This window comes from Tachysurus fulvidraco, chromosome 1, assembly GCF_022655615.1.
Source record: "Tachysurus fulvidraco isolate hzauxx_2018 chromosome 1, HZAU_PFXX_2.0, whole genome shotgun sequence".
NCBI classification, from domain to species: Eukaryota; Metazoa; Chordata; class Actinopteri; order Siluriformes; family Bagridae; genus Tachysurus; species Tachysurus fulvidraco.
In genome coordinates, this window is record NC_062518.1 from 337,501 (window position 1) to 352,800 (window position 15,300).

At 44.5% G+C, this 15,300-nt stretch overlaps 1 protein-coding gene and 1 long non-coding RNA gene across 2 annotated transcripts in view; one reads left to right on the forward strand and one right to left on the reverse strand.

The window, feature by feature from the left end:
- Window positions 1–9,990, reverse strand: part of cdh5 (cadherin 5) — a 10,403-nt gene extending 413 nt beyond the window's left edge. Inside the window, exons 1-12 of the mRNA XM_027160210.2 lie at window positions 9,802–9,990; window positions 7,335–7,538; window positions 6,568–6,862; window positions 6,237–6,353; window positions 4,508–4,675; window positions 4,139–4,320; window positions 3,790–4,034; window positions 3,040–3,176; window positions 2,741–2,853; window positions 2,362–2,464; window positions 1,928–2,170; window positions 1–477 (exon numbers count right to left, since the gene is read on the reverse strand). The exon at window positions 1–477 is cut by the window's left edge and continues 413 nt beyond it. Coding sequence (XP_027016011.2) covers window positions 1–477; window positions 1,928–2,170; window positions 2,362–2,464; window positions 2,741–2,853; window positions 3,040–3,176; window positions 3,790–4,034; window positions 4,139–4,320; window positions 4,508–4,675; window positions 6,237–6,353; window positions 6,568–6,862; window positions 7,335–7,538 — 2,284 coding nt within the window. The 5' untranslated portion in view covers window positions 9,802–9,990. The remainder of the gene's footprint in view (window positions 478–1,927; window positions 2,171–2,361; window positions 2,465–2,740; window positions 2,854–3,039; window positions 3,177–3,789; window positions 4,035–4,138; window positions 4,321–4,507; window positions 4,676–6,236; window positions 6,354–6,567; window positions 6,863–7,334; window positions 7,539–9,801) is intronic.
- Window positions 1–14,966, forward strand: part of LOC125145897 — a 17,003-nt gene extending 2,037 nt beyond the window's left edge. Inside the window, exon 2 of the long non-coding RNA XR_007144361.1 lies at window positions 14,935–14,966. This is a non-coding gene — a long non-coding RNA (uncharacterized LOC125145897). The remainder of the gene's footprint in view (window positions 1–14,934) is intronic.
- Window positions 14,967–15,300: the final 334 nt, after the last annotated feature.

The following is a 15,300-nucleotide window of genomic DNA, read 5'->3' on the forward strand; positions in this document are numbered from 1 at the left end:
AGGTGTTCGCTTCAGAGCCGTATATCTGTGCGAGTGTCCTGAATCGAGGTCCCCAGTCGTTCAGAAAATCGTAGTCGAGGTCGGATCCGAGGGAAGAAGCCGATTCGAGTGAACTCAGTGACCCGGCGAGGGACTCGGCCCCCTCATAGCCGTAGATGTGCAGTGTGTCGTAGGGAATTCCGTCTCGGTCGTGATCCGCCTCGTCTTTTTTCACCTCGATCATCACGGCCATGTCCCCTTTACAGGCTGAGGGCTTCTTCACCACGGCGTACATGGCGGGAGGAGGATCGTGACCGAGTCGGCCGTCTGAGCGAGCTGAGGTCAGGATGGAGACGTCGTATATGTTGGTGTCCATTTCTCCTCCACCTTCTTCATCATACGCCACGAGCTGCTCATGAATCTCACCAGACGGCTTTCCCAGAGTGATAAGAGACTCCTTCTCATAGCGTTTACGCAGCACAAAGAGAATCACGATCACTATCACACACACACACACACACACACACACACACACACACACACACACAGCAATATATAAATTAGTAAGTTACACACACAGTAAAGTTTTTAAAAAATGTTGATTTTCTTGATTCCTATTTCCTTTAATCCATACCCCTAATCATTACTAAACCCCACCCTATAACCCCGACCCTATTCCATACCCCTAATCATTACTAAACCCCACCCTATAACCCCGACCCTATTCCATACCCCTAATCCTTACTAAACCCCACCCTATAACCCCGACCCTATTCCATACCCCTAATCCTTACTAAACCCCACCCTATAACCCCGACCCTATTCCATACCCCTAATCCTTACTAAACCCCACCCTATAACCCCGACCCTATTCCATACCCCTAATCATTACTAAACCCCACCCTATAACCCCGACCCTATTCCATACCCCTAATCCTTACTAAACCCCACCCTATAACCCCGACCATATTCCATAGCCCTAATCCTTACTAAACCCCACCCTATAACCCTATTCCATACCCCTAATCCTTACTAAACCCCACCCTATAACCCTATAACCCTATTCCATACCCCTAATCCTTACTAAACCCCACCCTATAACCCTGTAACCCTATTCTATACCCCTAATCCTTACTAAACCCCACCCTATAACCCTATTCTATACCCCTAATCCTTACTAAACCCCACCCTATGACCCTATAACCCTATTCTATACCCCTAATTCTTACTAAACCCCACCCTTTAACCCTATAACCCTAATCCATACCCCTAATCCTTACTAAACCCCACCCTATAACCCTATAACCCTATTCCATACCCCTAATCCGGACGATAGCAACCCCACCCGAGTAACCCTAGAGAACCCTAGTCCAGGCCCCGAATCCTTACTAAACCCCACCCTATAACCCTATAACCCTATTCCATACCCCTAATCCTTACTAAACCCCACCCTATAACCCTATAACCCTATTCCATACCCCTAATCATTACTAAACCCCACCCTATAACCCTATTCTATACCCCTAATCATTACTAAACCCCACCCTATAACCCTATTCCATACCCCTAATCATTACTAAACCCCACCCTATAACCCTATTCTATACCCCTAATCATTACTAAACCCCACCCTATAACCCTATTCCATACCCCTAATCATTACTAAACCCCACCCTATAACCCTATTCTATACCCCTAATCATTACTAAACCCCACCCTATAACCCTATTCCATACCCCTAATCATTACTAAACCCCACCCTATAACCCCGACCCTAATCCATACCCCTAATCCTTACTAAACTTTGATAAGATCTAAGACTGTCACATGATAGACTGTGGGCGTGTCCCAAACCACACGCCCTATTCACTACATAGCTCCAGTATATTATAGGCGTCGCTTCCCTTCGGTGCTACACTGAATTGATGATGATGAGGATGAGGATTACCAAGGATGGTGACGATGCAGAGCAGGATGGCGATGATAGCGCTCATGCTGACGCCTGACTTGCTGTAGGCTCTGCAGTATTCGCGTCGTCTCTCGCTCCCACACACACACACTGGCAGCTTAAGAAGTGAGATGCTTTTCATTGGTGGATTTCCTCCATCTGTAATCTCAACCTCCAGAATGTTCTCCGCTGAACCCTTAGTGTTGAAACCTCCTTGAGTCAGGATGATGCTGGCTGTGTTATCTGTCACACACACACACACACACACACACACACACACACACACACACACACACCATCACTATATCATTTTTTATTTAAAATAATTCCCTACAGAAATGTTTTTATAAATGTTGTCATTTATTTCTACAAAGCTGCTGTAGTACTGATTATTTTCTTCAGTTATTTTCAGGAGCTAAAAGACTGAAACTCACTTTGATTGTCATGAAGGGAGAAGTTTGAACTCTTTCCTGTGAGAGTGAAATGAAATCTGCCAGGATTCTCATCCAGGTCTGTAGCGCTAATGACACCAATAACCTGCAGGAGAGAGATGATGATGATGATGATGATGATGATGATTGTTATTATTATTATTATTATTATTATTATTATTATGGCAACTGGGGTGTTAGGGTGTATCCTAACCCTAACTAATAAAAGAAAAAAGAATTCTACTTTATAAAAGGCTGAATGTGACAGGGCTGAGTACTGATCCCTGAGGGTCACCGTATTATTACAGAGAACACATAAATGAAGTAGTACTCAGCAGTCAGTAGTAATTTTTGGTATTTAAAAGATGTTTTGCATCCTCACGGTTTCACTCTCGTCATTCTCACAGATGTACACGTTTGAGGAATCAGCTAGCTTTGGCTCGTTGTCATTGATGTCCAGGACGATTATTTTGACCATCACATAAGATTTCAGTTCTGCAGACAGAGAATTTTTAATGTTATATTTACGAATTTATTCAGATAAAGAGAGAGATTGACAGTTAGAGAGAGAGAGAGAGAGAGAGAGAGAGAGAGAGAGAGAGTTTAATTCACATGAACATGATGAGCACAGTTTAGAACGAGTGGTAAATAAATATAAATATGATTAAAGACGCGACACACTCATGCTCGATTCTTCCTCTGCAGTAACTTGGAACATGTAAACATTCTGGAGTTCTCGGTCCAGTTCGGTCTTCAGAGTCAGCTGTCCTGTCTCACTGTTAATGTTCACTGGACTGTCAGGATCCGTAATGCTGTACCTACAACACAAAGAGCTCGGGATTAAAGCCAGATCACTGAACCTTCCCTCATTCCTCAGAGCTGACAGAGCTGTAGAAACTTCTCGCTTTCCATACACTTTCTACAGGCTCCTTCATCCTGTCAGCGTACAGTCTTTCAGCCTTTTGTTACAGCTCTGGTGGACCGATCACTGTCCTGCTGGAAGACTGCTGTTAACTTTCTGCTTGATGTCTTCTGAGGCGTTTCTTCACTTTTTGTGAAGAAAGAGTTAATCTTTTAAAGTGCCCCAGTTACTTTTCCAGCAGAACTCCCCACAGCATGATGCCACCACCACCACCACCACCACCACCGCGCTACATAAACACACTGTGGGTCCAGACGTCTGAGACTACACTGAAAATTTGGGGTTCTTTTTTCATTTAAAGTAAATAAGTTTCAGCCAAACAGAGAAATTGAACGATCAATACTATATAAAATATAAATATAAGGAAATGTTTATATCAAGCATGATAACTGTCCAAAATTCCAATAAACATCAAGCAGAAAGAGTTTTTATATCTTCCATCATTACAGAGATGTTTCTTATTATCTCTGAATGTTATGATGCTGTGTGTATTCTGGTGATGTCAGTACCGTATCCTGTGGTTGGTCTTGTCTGTGTCTCTGGCTGAAACTGATCCCACAATGATATTTTTCTGTCCCTCATGAACACTGAAGTTGTACTCTTTCTGGGAGAAGACCGGCAGCTCTTCAATGTCTTTAACGTTGATGTGGATTTGTGCGGTCGTCCAGGCGTTGCTGTTGTCTGCATTTGGGACAACATTCTCTTTAAGATTTACGGTAAATGTGTAGCTCGCCTTGGTCTCGTAGTCGAGTTCCTGTTGGAGAAAAGAAACAGGTAAGGTGGCAAGGCAGCAGAGTGTGTGTGCAGTGTTAGAGTTCACGGTTTAGATGATGACTGACATGATGAAGTGAACGCTACCTTCTTCAGTTTGAGAACTCCATCGTAATTGTCATTGTGCTCCAGATCAAAGATGTCTTGATATGAACGCTCTACAGTAAACGAGGGCCTTTTATTCTGTTTCTCATCATGGTCTCGGATGGCCAGTGTTCCGAGTATGAACCCCACAGGCTCATCCTCATTCACATCAAAGTGGTACCTTTCTGTGGAAAACAAATACACAAGAGGTATAAGAAGACTAGCTGATCTGAGACACGACCTGAGACGGAGTGAAAGCCTGAAAGTGAAAGATGATGTTCTTTAGAGAGGACAGTGGACACAAGGCATTATATACAAATGTGCAGAGAAACTAAACTGTAAGAAGGAAGCAGAAGGTACAAATGTACGTACGTTTGGAGAACTCAGCCTGGTTGTCATTAAGGTCGTTGATATTGATGGTAATCAAAGTGCTTGCTGACAGTCCTCCTGCTGACCCAGGCGTGTCCCAAACCTGCACCATCACCTTATACTCACTCTGAGTCTCACGATCCAGATTATTATTTTTAGTGGTAATTTCACCTGAAGGAAACACAAACACAAGGCCCTGGTGAGCCCAGGAGCACCAACAGAGGATCCAAACACCAACAGAAACTAACTGTGGAGGAGGCGAGAAAATGAGTTTAAGAATTCTGAGATACTTTGGTGAAGAAAAGCTTCTTCAGTTAGCCAGATGAAGAAGACCGTGACAAAGTGACCAACCAAGAGAAGCCATAAGCAGAGTAAACATACAGGGTTTGTACCATGCACCACTGGTACACCTCAAACACAGGAAGATCAGACTGGAGTTCCTCAAAACATCTGAAAACATCTGGACACTTCTGAAACAATATGTTCTGGATAACTGAGATGAAGATGAACTTGTAGCAAAATGATGGAGAAAATAAGAGCTTGGAGAGGAGAAGAGTGTAGAGAGGAGATGAGTGTGGAGAGGAGAAGAGTGTGGAGAGAAGGGTGTGGAGAGGAGAAGAGTGTGGAGAGGAGAAGAGTGTGGAGAGGAGAAGAGTGTGGAGAGAAGGGTGTGGAGAGGAAGAGTGTGGAGAGGAGAAGAGTGTGGAGAGAAGAAGAGTGTTGAGAGGAGAAGAGTGTGGAGAGAAGAAGATTGTTGAGAGGAGAAGAGTGTGGAGAGAAGAGTGTGGAGAGGAGAAGAGTGTAGAGAGAAGAAGAGTGTTGAGAGGAGAAGAGTGTGGAGAGAAGAAGATTGTTGAGAGGAGAAGAGTGTGGAGAGAAGAGTGTGGAGAGGAGAAGAGTGTAGAGAGGAGGAGAGTGTGGAGAGGAGAAGGAAGCAGACGTGTTTGGCTGTCAGTGGATCTGCTACTCTCTGTTTCTTGATGATGTGATGATGAGATGATGTGATGATGAGATGATGTGATGATGAGATGATGTGATGATGTGATGATGAGATGATGAGATGATGTGATGATGTGATGATGAGATGATGTGATGTGATGATGAGATGATGTGATAATGAGATGATGTGATGATGAGATGATGTGATGATGTGATGATGAGATGATGAGATGATGTGATGATGTGATGATGAGATGATGTGATGATGAGATGATGAGATGATGTGATGATGTGATGATGAGATGATGTGATGATGTGATGATGAGATGATGTGATGATGTGATGATGAGATGATGTGATGATGAGATGATGTGATGATGTGATGATGAGATGATGTGATGATGTGATGATGAGATGATGTGATGTGATGATGAGATGATGTGATGATGAGATGATGTGATGATGTGATGATGAGATGATGTTCACAGTGCTGTAATTCTTGCAGCTTTCACACCATTAACATAATAATCCTTCAGAATAAAGTCTAGACTTTCAGATCAGATTCAGTGTTTAATCTCCTTTTTATCTCCTGACAGATCAAATGAAACATATAAATCTAAATATATTATATTATTTATTTATTTATTTATTTATGCTTAAATGTCCCTTATGTCTGCAAAACTTTGTAGATCATCTAGATCAGTCTTAATCACTCAAATTTGTGGAGGGGTGCCAATACTTTGTGTGGCCCTTACAGGCAGTAATGGCAGTGCTGGGTGGAACCTGATCTCACCTGTTCTGTGGTTAATGTTGAAGACGTTGGTTGCGTTCACCAGTGTGTAGGTCACCATGCCATTCGGAGAGCTCGGGTCATCTTTATCAGTCGCTCGCACCTTCATCACCACGGTTCCTAACATCAACATTATACATTATATTTCATCAACATTTACATTCCGTCACTCCGCTTCAGCTCTGGGTTCTGATTGGTCAGAAGGAGCAGATGCAAATCACAGTAACAATCTAATACGGTCGCATTTCTATAGCAACAGCTGATCCTTGTACATACTGTATAAATGATAATGACTGTGACGTACATGATGATGAGACGCTCGTGAGTCTCGTACCTGTCGGTGCTCGTTCATCTACAGACCCGCTGTAAGGCTCTGAGAACTCAGGTGCGTGGTCGTTAATGTCCTGGACCTTTATGGTGAACTCAGACTGCCCTTCAAGCTCTTTTCCATTCTGAGTATTTATGATTTGTGCTGTTAACTTGTAGCTGCTGATTTTTTCCCGATCCAACTTCTTCAACACGAGTACATCTCCGAACTCGTTCACGGTGAAGATGTCTCCTGCTCCTTCTCCCGAGAGCCTAAACTCCACGTTCCTGCCCTTGCTTTCATTGAAGTAAGTGTTCTTCAGCTAGAAAAGATGAAATTCATTCATTCATTCATTTCCTACCGCTTATCTGAACTTCTCGGGTCACGGGGAGCCTGTGCCTATCTCAGGGCATCGAGGCATCGAGGCAGAATACACCCTGGACGGAGTGCCAACCCATCACAGGGCACACACACACACTCTCATTCACTCACACACACACACTACTGACAATTTTCCAGAGATGCCAATCAACCTACCATGCATGTCTTTGGACCGGGGGAGGAAACCGGAGTACCCGGAGGAAACCCCCGAGGCACGGGGAGAACATGCAAACTCCACACACAAAAGGTGGAGGTGGGAATCGAACCCCGGCCCTGGAGGTGTGAGGCGAACGTGCTAACCACTAAGCCCCCTTGACCCCACAAGATCAAATTATTTTCACAATTGTAAATGAGAACTTCAGGTCCGATGTCCTGAGCGTGTGGACCAACATCCTCTGGGTAGATGTTCTTACCTTGCCGATCACCTCCGGGGGAAACTGAGGTGGTTTTTCCTCATACACGATCAACATGTTCCACTGCCACTCTCGTTTCTGTCTCTGTAGGACAGAGGACGCTGAAATGTCTTTAACATTTTCAGCTGTGGTGAAAATAAGGTGCAGAAACACAGTCCAGAGAAAAGTCCTGAGCGCTCGCGTCCCAGAGCAGTGTATCATCATCTACAGGGGAAGAAGAACACAGACACACACTCACTCACTCACACCACAAAACAACCGAATGTCCAAAACTAAAACTAAACGAAAGATCAAACAAAAAGTTAATTAGTAATAAAAACTGAGGGGTCGTCCTGTGTCCTGTGTCCTGTGTCTCCTGCAGAGAAGAAAGATTTGTAGAAAAAGTTTTTAAAGGATTATTAGATCTTGTTCAGGGTCTGAGTGTGAGATTATTTACATGTGTATTATTGTTATTACCTGATAAAGTCGTCTCTCTCTCTCTCTCTCTCTCTCTCTCTCTCTCTCTCTCTCTCTCTCTCTCTCTATCTCTCTTGCTCTCTCTCTCGCTCTCTCTCGCTCTCTCTCACTCTCTCTCTCACTCGCTCTGTCTCTCTGTCTCTCTCTCTCTCTCTCTCTCTCACTCTCACTCTATCTCTCTTGCTCTCTCTCTCTCTCTCTCTCTCTGTCTCTCTCTCTCACTCTCTCTCCCTCTCACTCTCTCTCACTCGCTCTCTCTCACTATCTCTATCTCTCTCTCTCACTCTCTCTCTCTCTCTTGCTCTCACTTGCTCTCTCTCTCTCTATCTCTCTCTCACTCTCTCTTGCTCTCTCTCTCTCACTCTCTCTCTCACTCTCTCTCTCTCTCTCACTCTCTCTCTCTCTCTCTCTCTCTCTCTCTCTCTCTCTCTCTCTCTCTCTCTCTCTCTCTCTCTCTCTCTCTCTCTCTCTCTCTCTCTCTCTCTCTCTCTCTCTCTCTGAACACAGTTTATAATTTTAGGGAGTGACAGGAAACAGTAAGCCCCTCCATCCTGAACACTCTCCTCCTCTGGGACACGTCTCAGAACATTATGACTGAATGAAAAGTTTCCTAAGCTGAAATCCTCCACATGTCAACAATCATACACTTAACACTGATAACCATCACAGCTGTAAAATGACTTTATTATCAGCATTATTATCACTAGTCACCTTCTCCATCACCTGAGCGATGTCGAGCTGTTAGACACAAATAAAAAGTGCTCAGATTTTTTCTGTTTAATGAAGTGAGAGGTTTGAAGGTGGAGCTCGAGGTTTAACGGATAAACGTCACGTGACAAAGACGATTCGTTCAGAACGTCTCAGACCTCTCAGTATGTTATGCTGCAGTACATGAGCTTCAGTTAGGTGACTTTCTTCTTGTTATTAAGATGACTAAACACATTAGGAACGAGTTTGCTCTGCTTTCTGACAGCGGGGGGGGGGGGGAGTGGGAATGTTAGTGAGATGTTTCCTGTCCCTCGTTCCACCACACCTTTAAACTTTAAACACTTTTCCATCACGTCATTCAGCTGCCGTCAAAATCCATCTGACTCACAGGTGCAGAAAGATGAAAACACACTCGGAGTGTTAACTCATCAAGTCTGGAGCCTCGAAGTTCTCCGCATGTTTGAGCAGGAACCCTAAAAGGTTCTACACAAGCCCGTAAGAACAGAACGTTTCCTGTCTGAGAGAATTCTAGGGAAAGTGTGAACCAAGAACCTTCTGAACCAGGAACCTTTATTTCCCATCAGATTTCAGTATCAGTATCAGCTGTCACTTGTGTCCAGTTCATTTGGTCTCAGCGTTTGGTCCGAAGAATTAAATAAGGAAGTCTCGATAAAAAAATGAAACAAGGTTTAGAAAAAAAGGGAAGTTAGTGAATTTAAAGTCTGAAAGTCTGATGGCGTTGGAGTTCCTAAAAATGAAATTTTAGGGAAAAAAAGTACGAAAACTAACCCCGCCTCTAACCCCGCCCCTAACCCCGCCCCAATCCAGATCTTCACCTGTGTCACTTATGATATGAAGTGAGTCGTGTGATTGTGACGCCATTTTAATGTAAAGATTTCTTTGATCTTTAAATGTCACTTTACATGAAATAAAGCAGGTGCAGAAGAGAAAAGGTCCAGAAAGGCGCTCGTTAGTCTAGATTATCTTTATAAAAATAAACAGCATTAATTCACTTCATTTCTCTATAAATCTTTATCTATTATTTTATTTATAACTACTAGACAATTTATAACAAGGATTAAAAGAAGCTTCAATTTAATCCAAAATGTAAACGGCAATAAATCATTAATTAGTGAAGAGCACAATTAAAATCATACAAACAGTCAGATACTTTACACAAACTATAGGATCGGAGAACAGGTTCATTGCCGTTATGTACATTAACGCTGTGAAGCTCTATAAGTGTTAATTCTCACTAAATCTCAACACGTTAAGGACACGAGCAGAAAAAAGCTTCACTTACTGAACTGTGAATCCTCTCAGGTCTGTTAGTGTTTGTAATAATCCACAGATAATGTGTGTGAATGCTGATGTCGGGTCTGTCGTCCAGCGCCGCGAGTGTGTGTGAGTGTGTGTGAGTGTGTGAGAGACCCTGCGATGTCCAGCTGCTCCACAACTCACTTCCTGTTATTGTGGCTCCGGTTTTGGTGGAAGTTCACCAGGAAATCAGATAAGACTGCTGAACTGAGAGTGTGTGGAGCTCAGCACTGTGTGTGTGTGTGTGTGTGTGTGTGTGTGTCACAGGTTTCTTGAAGAGGTGAAATGAACACCGAGAGAGAGATCATTCTTACATAAAAATGATGAGATAAGTCATGATAAAAATAATAACTCCTGAGCTTGTTTAAAAGGAAGAACTATAAATAGATATATAAAAAAAAAGACTTCATTAAGATGGTCGTCCTGCTGCAGAACCCAAGATGGCTTCAGCTTGAGGTCACGAACTGATGGCTGCACTTTGTCCTTCAGGAAAGACGCATTCATGGATCCATTAATCACAGCAAGGGTTTCCCCAAAGTCTTGGGGATCATCAAGATGTTTTCTGGCAGATCTGAGACCAGCCTTTATGTTCTTTTTGCTCAGCAGCAGAACTCTGCCATGCAGGCCATTGATGTCCAGTCTCTTTCTTATGGTGGAGTCGTGAACTCTGACCTTAACTGAGACAAGTGAGACCTGCAGTTCTGTGGATGTTGTGGGGTCTTTGGTGACATCTTGGATGAGTCGTCGCTGCTCTCTCGGGGTAATTTTGGTCCGCCGGCGACTCCTGTGAAGGTTCACCACTGTTCCATGTTTTCCCCATGTGTGTATAACGGCTCTCACTGCGGTTCACTGAAGTCCCAAAGCTTTATAAATGGCTTTATAACCTTCTCCAGACTGATGGGTCTCACTTACTTTCTCTCTCATTTGTTCCTGAATTACTTTGGATCTCAGCATGATGTGTAGCTTTTGAGGATCTTTTGGTCTCCTTCACTTTGTTACTCAGGACTTATTTAAGTGATTTCCTGATTGTGAACAGTGATTGTGTGGCAGTCATTTTTTTTTGGGGGGGGGTGGGGGCACGACAGACGACAAAAACGGGGCGTCACCGGGCGCCGCCAACACGCGCTGGCCGCCACACGCGCCGCCGCGGACGCGCGGGCCGCGCGAACGCCGCCGCGCCACACCGCCGCGCCCCACACGCGCCGCCGCGCACGAGAGGCGCGCGCGACAGCCGCCGCGCCACACGCGCGCCGCGCCACACGCGACGCGCGACGGCGGCGCCGCGCGAACGCGCCGCGCCCACGCGCGCCCGCCACACGGCGCCGCAACCGGGCCACGCGCGCCCAAACGCGCAACGCGCCAGCGCGCCGCGCGACGCGCCACACGCGCCGCCGCGAGACGCGCGGCGCCGCGGCGAACGAGCCGCACGCCGCCGCGCAACCGCGCCGCCGGCGCGCAGCCGGCGATACGGGGCCGCCACACGCGGCCCCGCGACAGCGGGCGAAGCGCGCCACACGCGCCGCCGCGCACACGGGCGCCGCGGACAGGGCCCGCGCCACCGCGCGCCGCCGGGCGGGGCAACACCGAAGCGCGCCACACGCGGCGAAACACGCGGCAACACGCGCCGCGCCAACGCGGCGCCGGCGACAGCGGCGCCCGCCGACGAAAAAACGGCGCGCTAAGCGGCGGGGCGACAAGGGCCGGCCACACGCCGCCGGGAAGAGCGCGCGCAACACGCGCCGGAGAGGAGCGCGGCGCCCTAAAACGGGCCGGGAAGCCGAGAGAACGCCGCCGAGCCACACGGGAGACCGCGCAGCACAAGGCCGAGAGACACAAAGGAGCCAGCTACGCGAAGCAACGACTCAACAGACGCCGAGCAAAACGCCAGCACAATCGGCTCGACCGCGCTCTAGCCCACACTTCTCCTCTCCACACTCTTCTCCTCTCCACACTCTCCTCCTCTCCACACTCTCCTCCTCTCTACTCTCTTCTCCTCTCTACACTCCTCCTCTCCACACTCTCCTCCTCTCCACACTCTCCTCCTCTCTACACTTTTCCTCTCCACACTCTTCTCCTCTCCACACTCTCCTCCTCTCTACTCTCCTCCTCTCTACACTCTTCTCCTCTCCACACTCTTCTGGATTTTTGGATTTTGGTTTGGATTTTGTTTTCACTTAATAATAAAAACCTTCATGTAAAAACTGCATGTTGTGTTTACTTGTTTATCTTTGGCTAATATTTAAATGTGTTTGATGATCTGAAACATCAAAGTGTGAGAAAAAATCAGGGAGGGGGCCAACACTTTTTCACACCACTGTAGATAGATAGATAGATAGACAGACAGACAGACAGACAGACAGACAGACAGACAGACAGATAGATAGATAGATAGATAGATAGATAGACAGACAGACAGACAGACAGACAGATAGATAGATAGATAGATAGATAGATAGACAGACAGACAGACAGATAGATAGATAGATAGATAGATAGATAGATAGATAGATAGATAGATAGACAGACAGACAGATAGTCAAGACAAGAGTCAAGACAAGAAGCTTTTATTCATTCAATTCAAGTTTATTTGTATAGCACTTTTTACAATAGACATCGTCTCAAAGCAGCTTTACAGAACATAAACACAGAGCAGAAGGTAAACATAATTAATGATAAAGGAAATAACGAATAATAAAAGAAATAAGAATTAACAGAATAAAAATACTAGATTATTATTAGATATAAATAGTTCACAATGTATTTATTCCCCTATGAGCAAGTCTGAGGTGACTCAGGCAGCAGTGACAAGGAAAAACTGCCTTAAATTGGTAAAGGAAGAAACCTTGAGAGGAACCGGACTCAAGGGGGAACCCATCCTCATCTGGGTGACACTGGGGTGTGATTGTAATATACAGTCAAACAAATGGTGTATTGGTGTAAGGATTAAGGACTTCTGATCTTCTGAGTACCACAGAGTCTAACTGGAGATGTCTCAGGATTCTTAGAGTCGGCCTCGGCTCAGTGGATGTCCAAAGGCTTCGTCCCACAGAGGACGATGGGAGCTGGTACAGTGTCTGGATGCCTCGGGATGGGTACAAAGAGAGAAGCAGTGGAAAGGGATTAACATATCTGCTGTTCATGAAAATGTGCTGGTCTGATGTACTGGTGCATGATATTATGGGATGTATTATGTGTACGCCTGACTAAAGAGATGAGTTTTTAATCTACATTTAAACTGGGAAAGTGTGTCTGAGCCCCGAACACTATCAGGAAGACTATTCCAAAGTTTGGGAGCTAAATAAGAAAACGCTCTACCACCTTTAGTAGACTTAGATATTCTGGGAACTAGCAGAAGTCCTGAGTTTTGTGATCTCAGAGAGCGTGAAGGATTGTAACGTGTTAGAAGACTAGTTAGATACATGGGAGCTAAACCATTAAGAGCCTTGTACGTAAGTAGCAGCAGTTTGTAATCAGTTCTAAACTTAACAGGTAGCCAGTGTAGAGATGATAACATTGGGGTTAAAGGTCATACTTTCTTGTCCTAGTGAGAACTCTGGCAGCTGCATTTTGGACTAACTGTAACCTATTTATTAAAGATGCAGGACAACCACCTAGTAATGCATTACAATAGTCCAGTCTAGAGGTCATGAAGGCATCAACTAGCTTCTCGGCATCAGATACAGACAGGATGTTTCTCAGCTTGGCAATGTTTCTAAGGTGGAAGAAGGCTGTTTTGGTAGTATGGGCGATATGATTTTTAAAAGACAAGTTACTGTCTAATAAACACCAGGTCTTTCACTGTCGAGCTACTAGTAACAGTACATCCCTCTAAATGGGAGTTAAGTTGTGAGAGTTTCTGTGCACTGGTTTTTGGACCTATGAGTAGTATTTCTGTCTTATCGGAGTTTAACAATAGAAAGTTGCAGCTCATCCAGTCTTTTATCTCTCTAAGGCACTGAGTTAATTTGGACACTGTGGCTATTTCATCTGGTTTTGATGAGATATATAACTGTGTGTCATCAGAATAACAATGGAAACTAATCCCATGTCTTCTAATAATGTTCCCTAATGGAAGCATGTATATAGAGAAAAGCAGAGGTCCTAGAACTGATCCTTGAGGGACCCCATAATTAACTGGTAGTAAACTGGAGGATTCACCATTTAATTCTACAAAATGGTGTCGGTCAGACAGGTAGGATCTAAACCAGCTTAAAGCCTGACCATGAATACCTGTGTAATATTGTAAGCGATCTAGAAGGATGTTGTGATCTATAGTGTCGAATGCAGCACTAAGGTCAAGTAGAACTAATAGTGACATACAGTCTTGGTCCGAAGCTAAGAACAAGTCGTTTGTGACTTTAACAAGTGCAGTTTCTGTGCTATGATGGGGCCTGAAACCTGACTGAAACTCTTCAAGGATGTTGTTCTCCTGTTGTTTCTAGTATTTTAGACATAAACAGAAGGTGTGAGATAGGTCTGTAATTTGATAGTTCATTAGGGTCTAAGTTAGGTTTTTTGATGAGTGGCCTAATAACTGCCAACTTAAAAGACTTTGGGACGTAACCTAAAGATAACGAGGAGTTAATGATATTAAGAAGAGTATCTCAGTGTGTCTAGGAGTGTCTCAGAGTGTCTCAGTGTGTCTCACTGTATCTCAGTGTGTCTCACTGTATCTCAAAGTGTCTCACTGTATCTCAGTGTCTCACTGTTTCTCAGAGTGTCTCACTGTATCTCAGTGTGTCTCAGTGTGTCTCAGAATGTTTCAGAGGGTCTCACTGTATCTCAGTGTGTCTCAGTGTGTCTCAGAATGTCTCAGAGGGTCTCACTGTGACACTTTGTGATTAAAGTAATTTTTTCTCTCATTGTGATTCAGAATGTTTTAATGTGTCTCAGCATACATCACATGGAGTGTCTAAGAGTGTCTTGGTGTGTCTGAGTGTCCCTGTGTCTCAGTGTGTCCCTGTGTCTCAGAGTGTCCCTGTGTCTCAGAGTGTCTCAGTTCCATTTGAATTTGTTTTAAAAGAGCTAAAATTCACTTCCTACAATTCAAACAGTAGCAACATCCCCATTTATAGCCTCTGACTTCCAACATCCTGCTGAGAGAATAGACGTCCCTCAGAACACACACACACACACACACACACACACACACACACACACACACACACACACACACACACACACACACACACACACACACACAGAGTGAGAGAGTTTGGTGTGGATTCCTCAACACACAGGAGAGAGTTTCAATAACTGTGTGCTTTCAGCTTCAGATCTGTGAGACCAGACATAATGATGTATAGATAGATAGATAGATAGATAGATAGATAGATAGATAGATAGATAGATAGATAGATAGATGGTCAGTATTATAATATCAGTGACATCATACAGCCTTAATGTGGTTATTAATGTAACATTTATATAAAATTTAAAACATTATATAAGAGATAATGTAGTATTAAAGAATGTGAAAATGTAT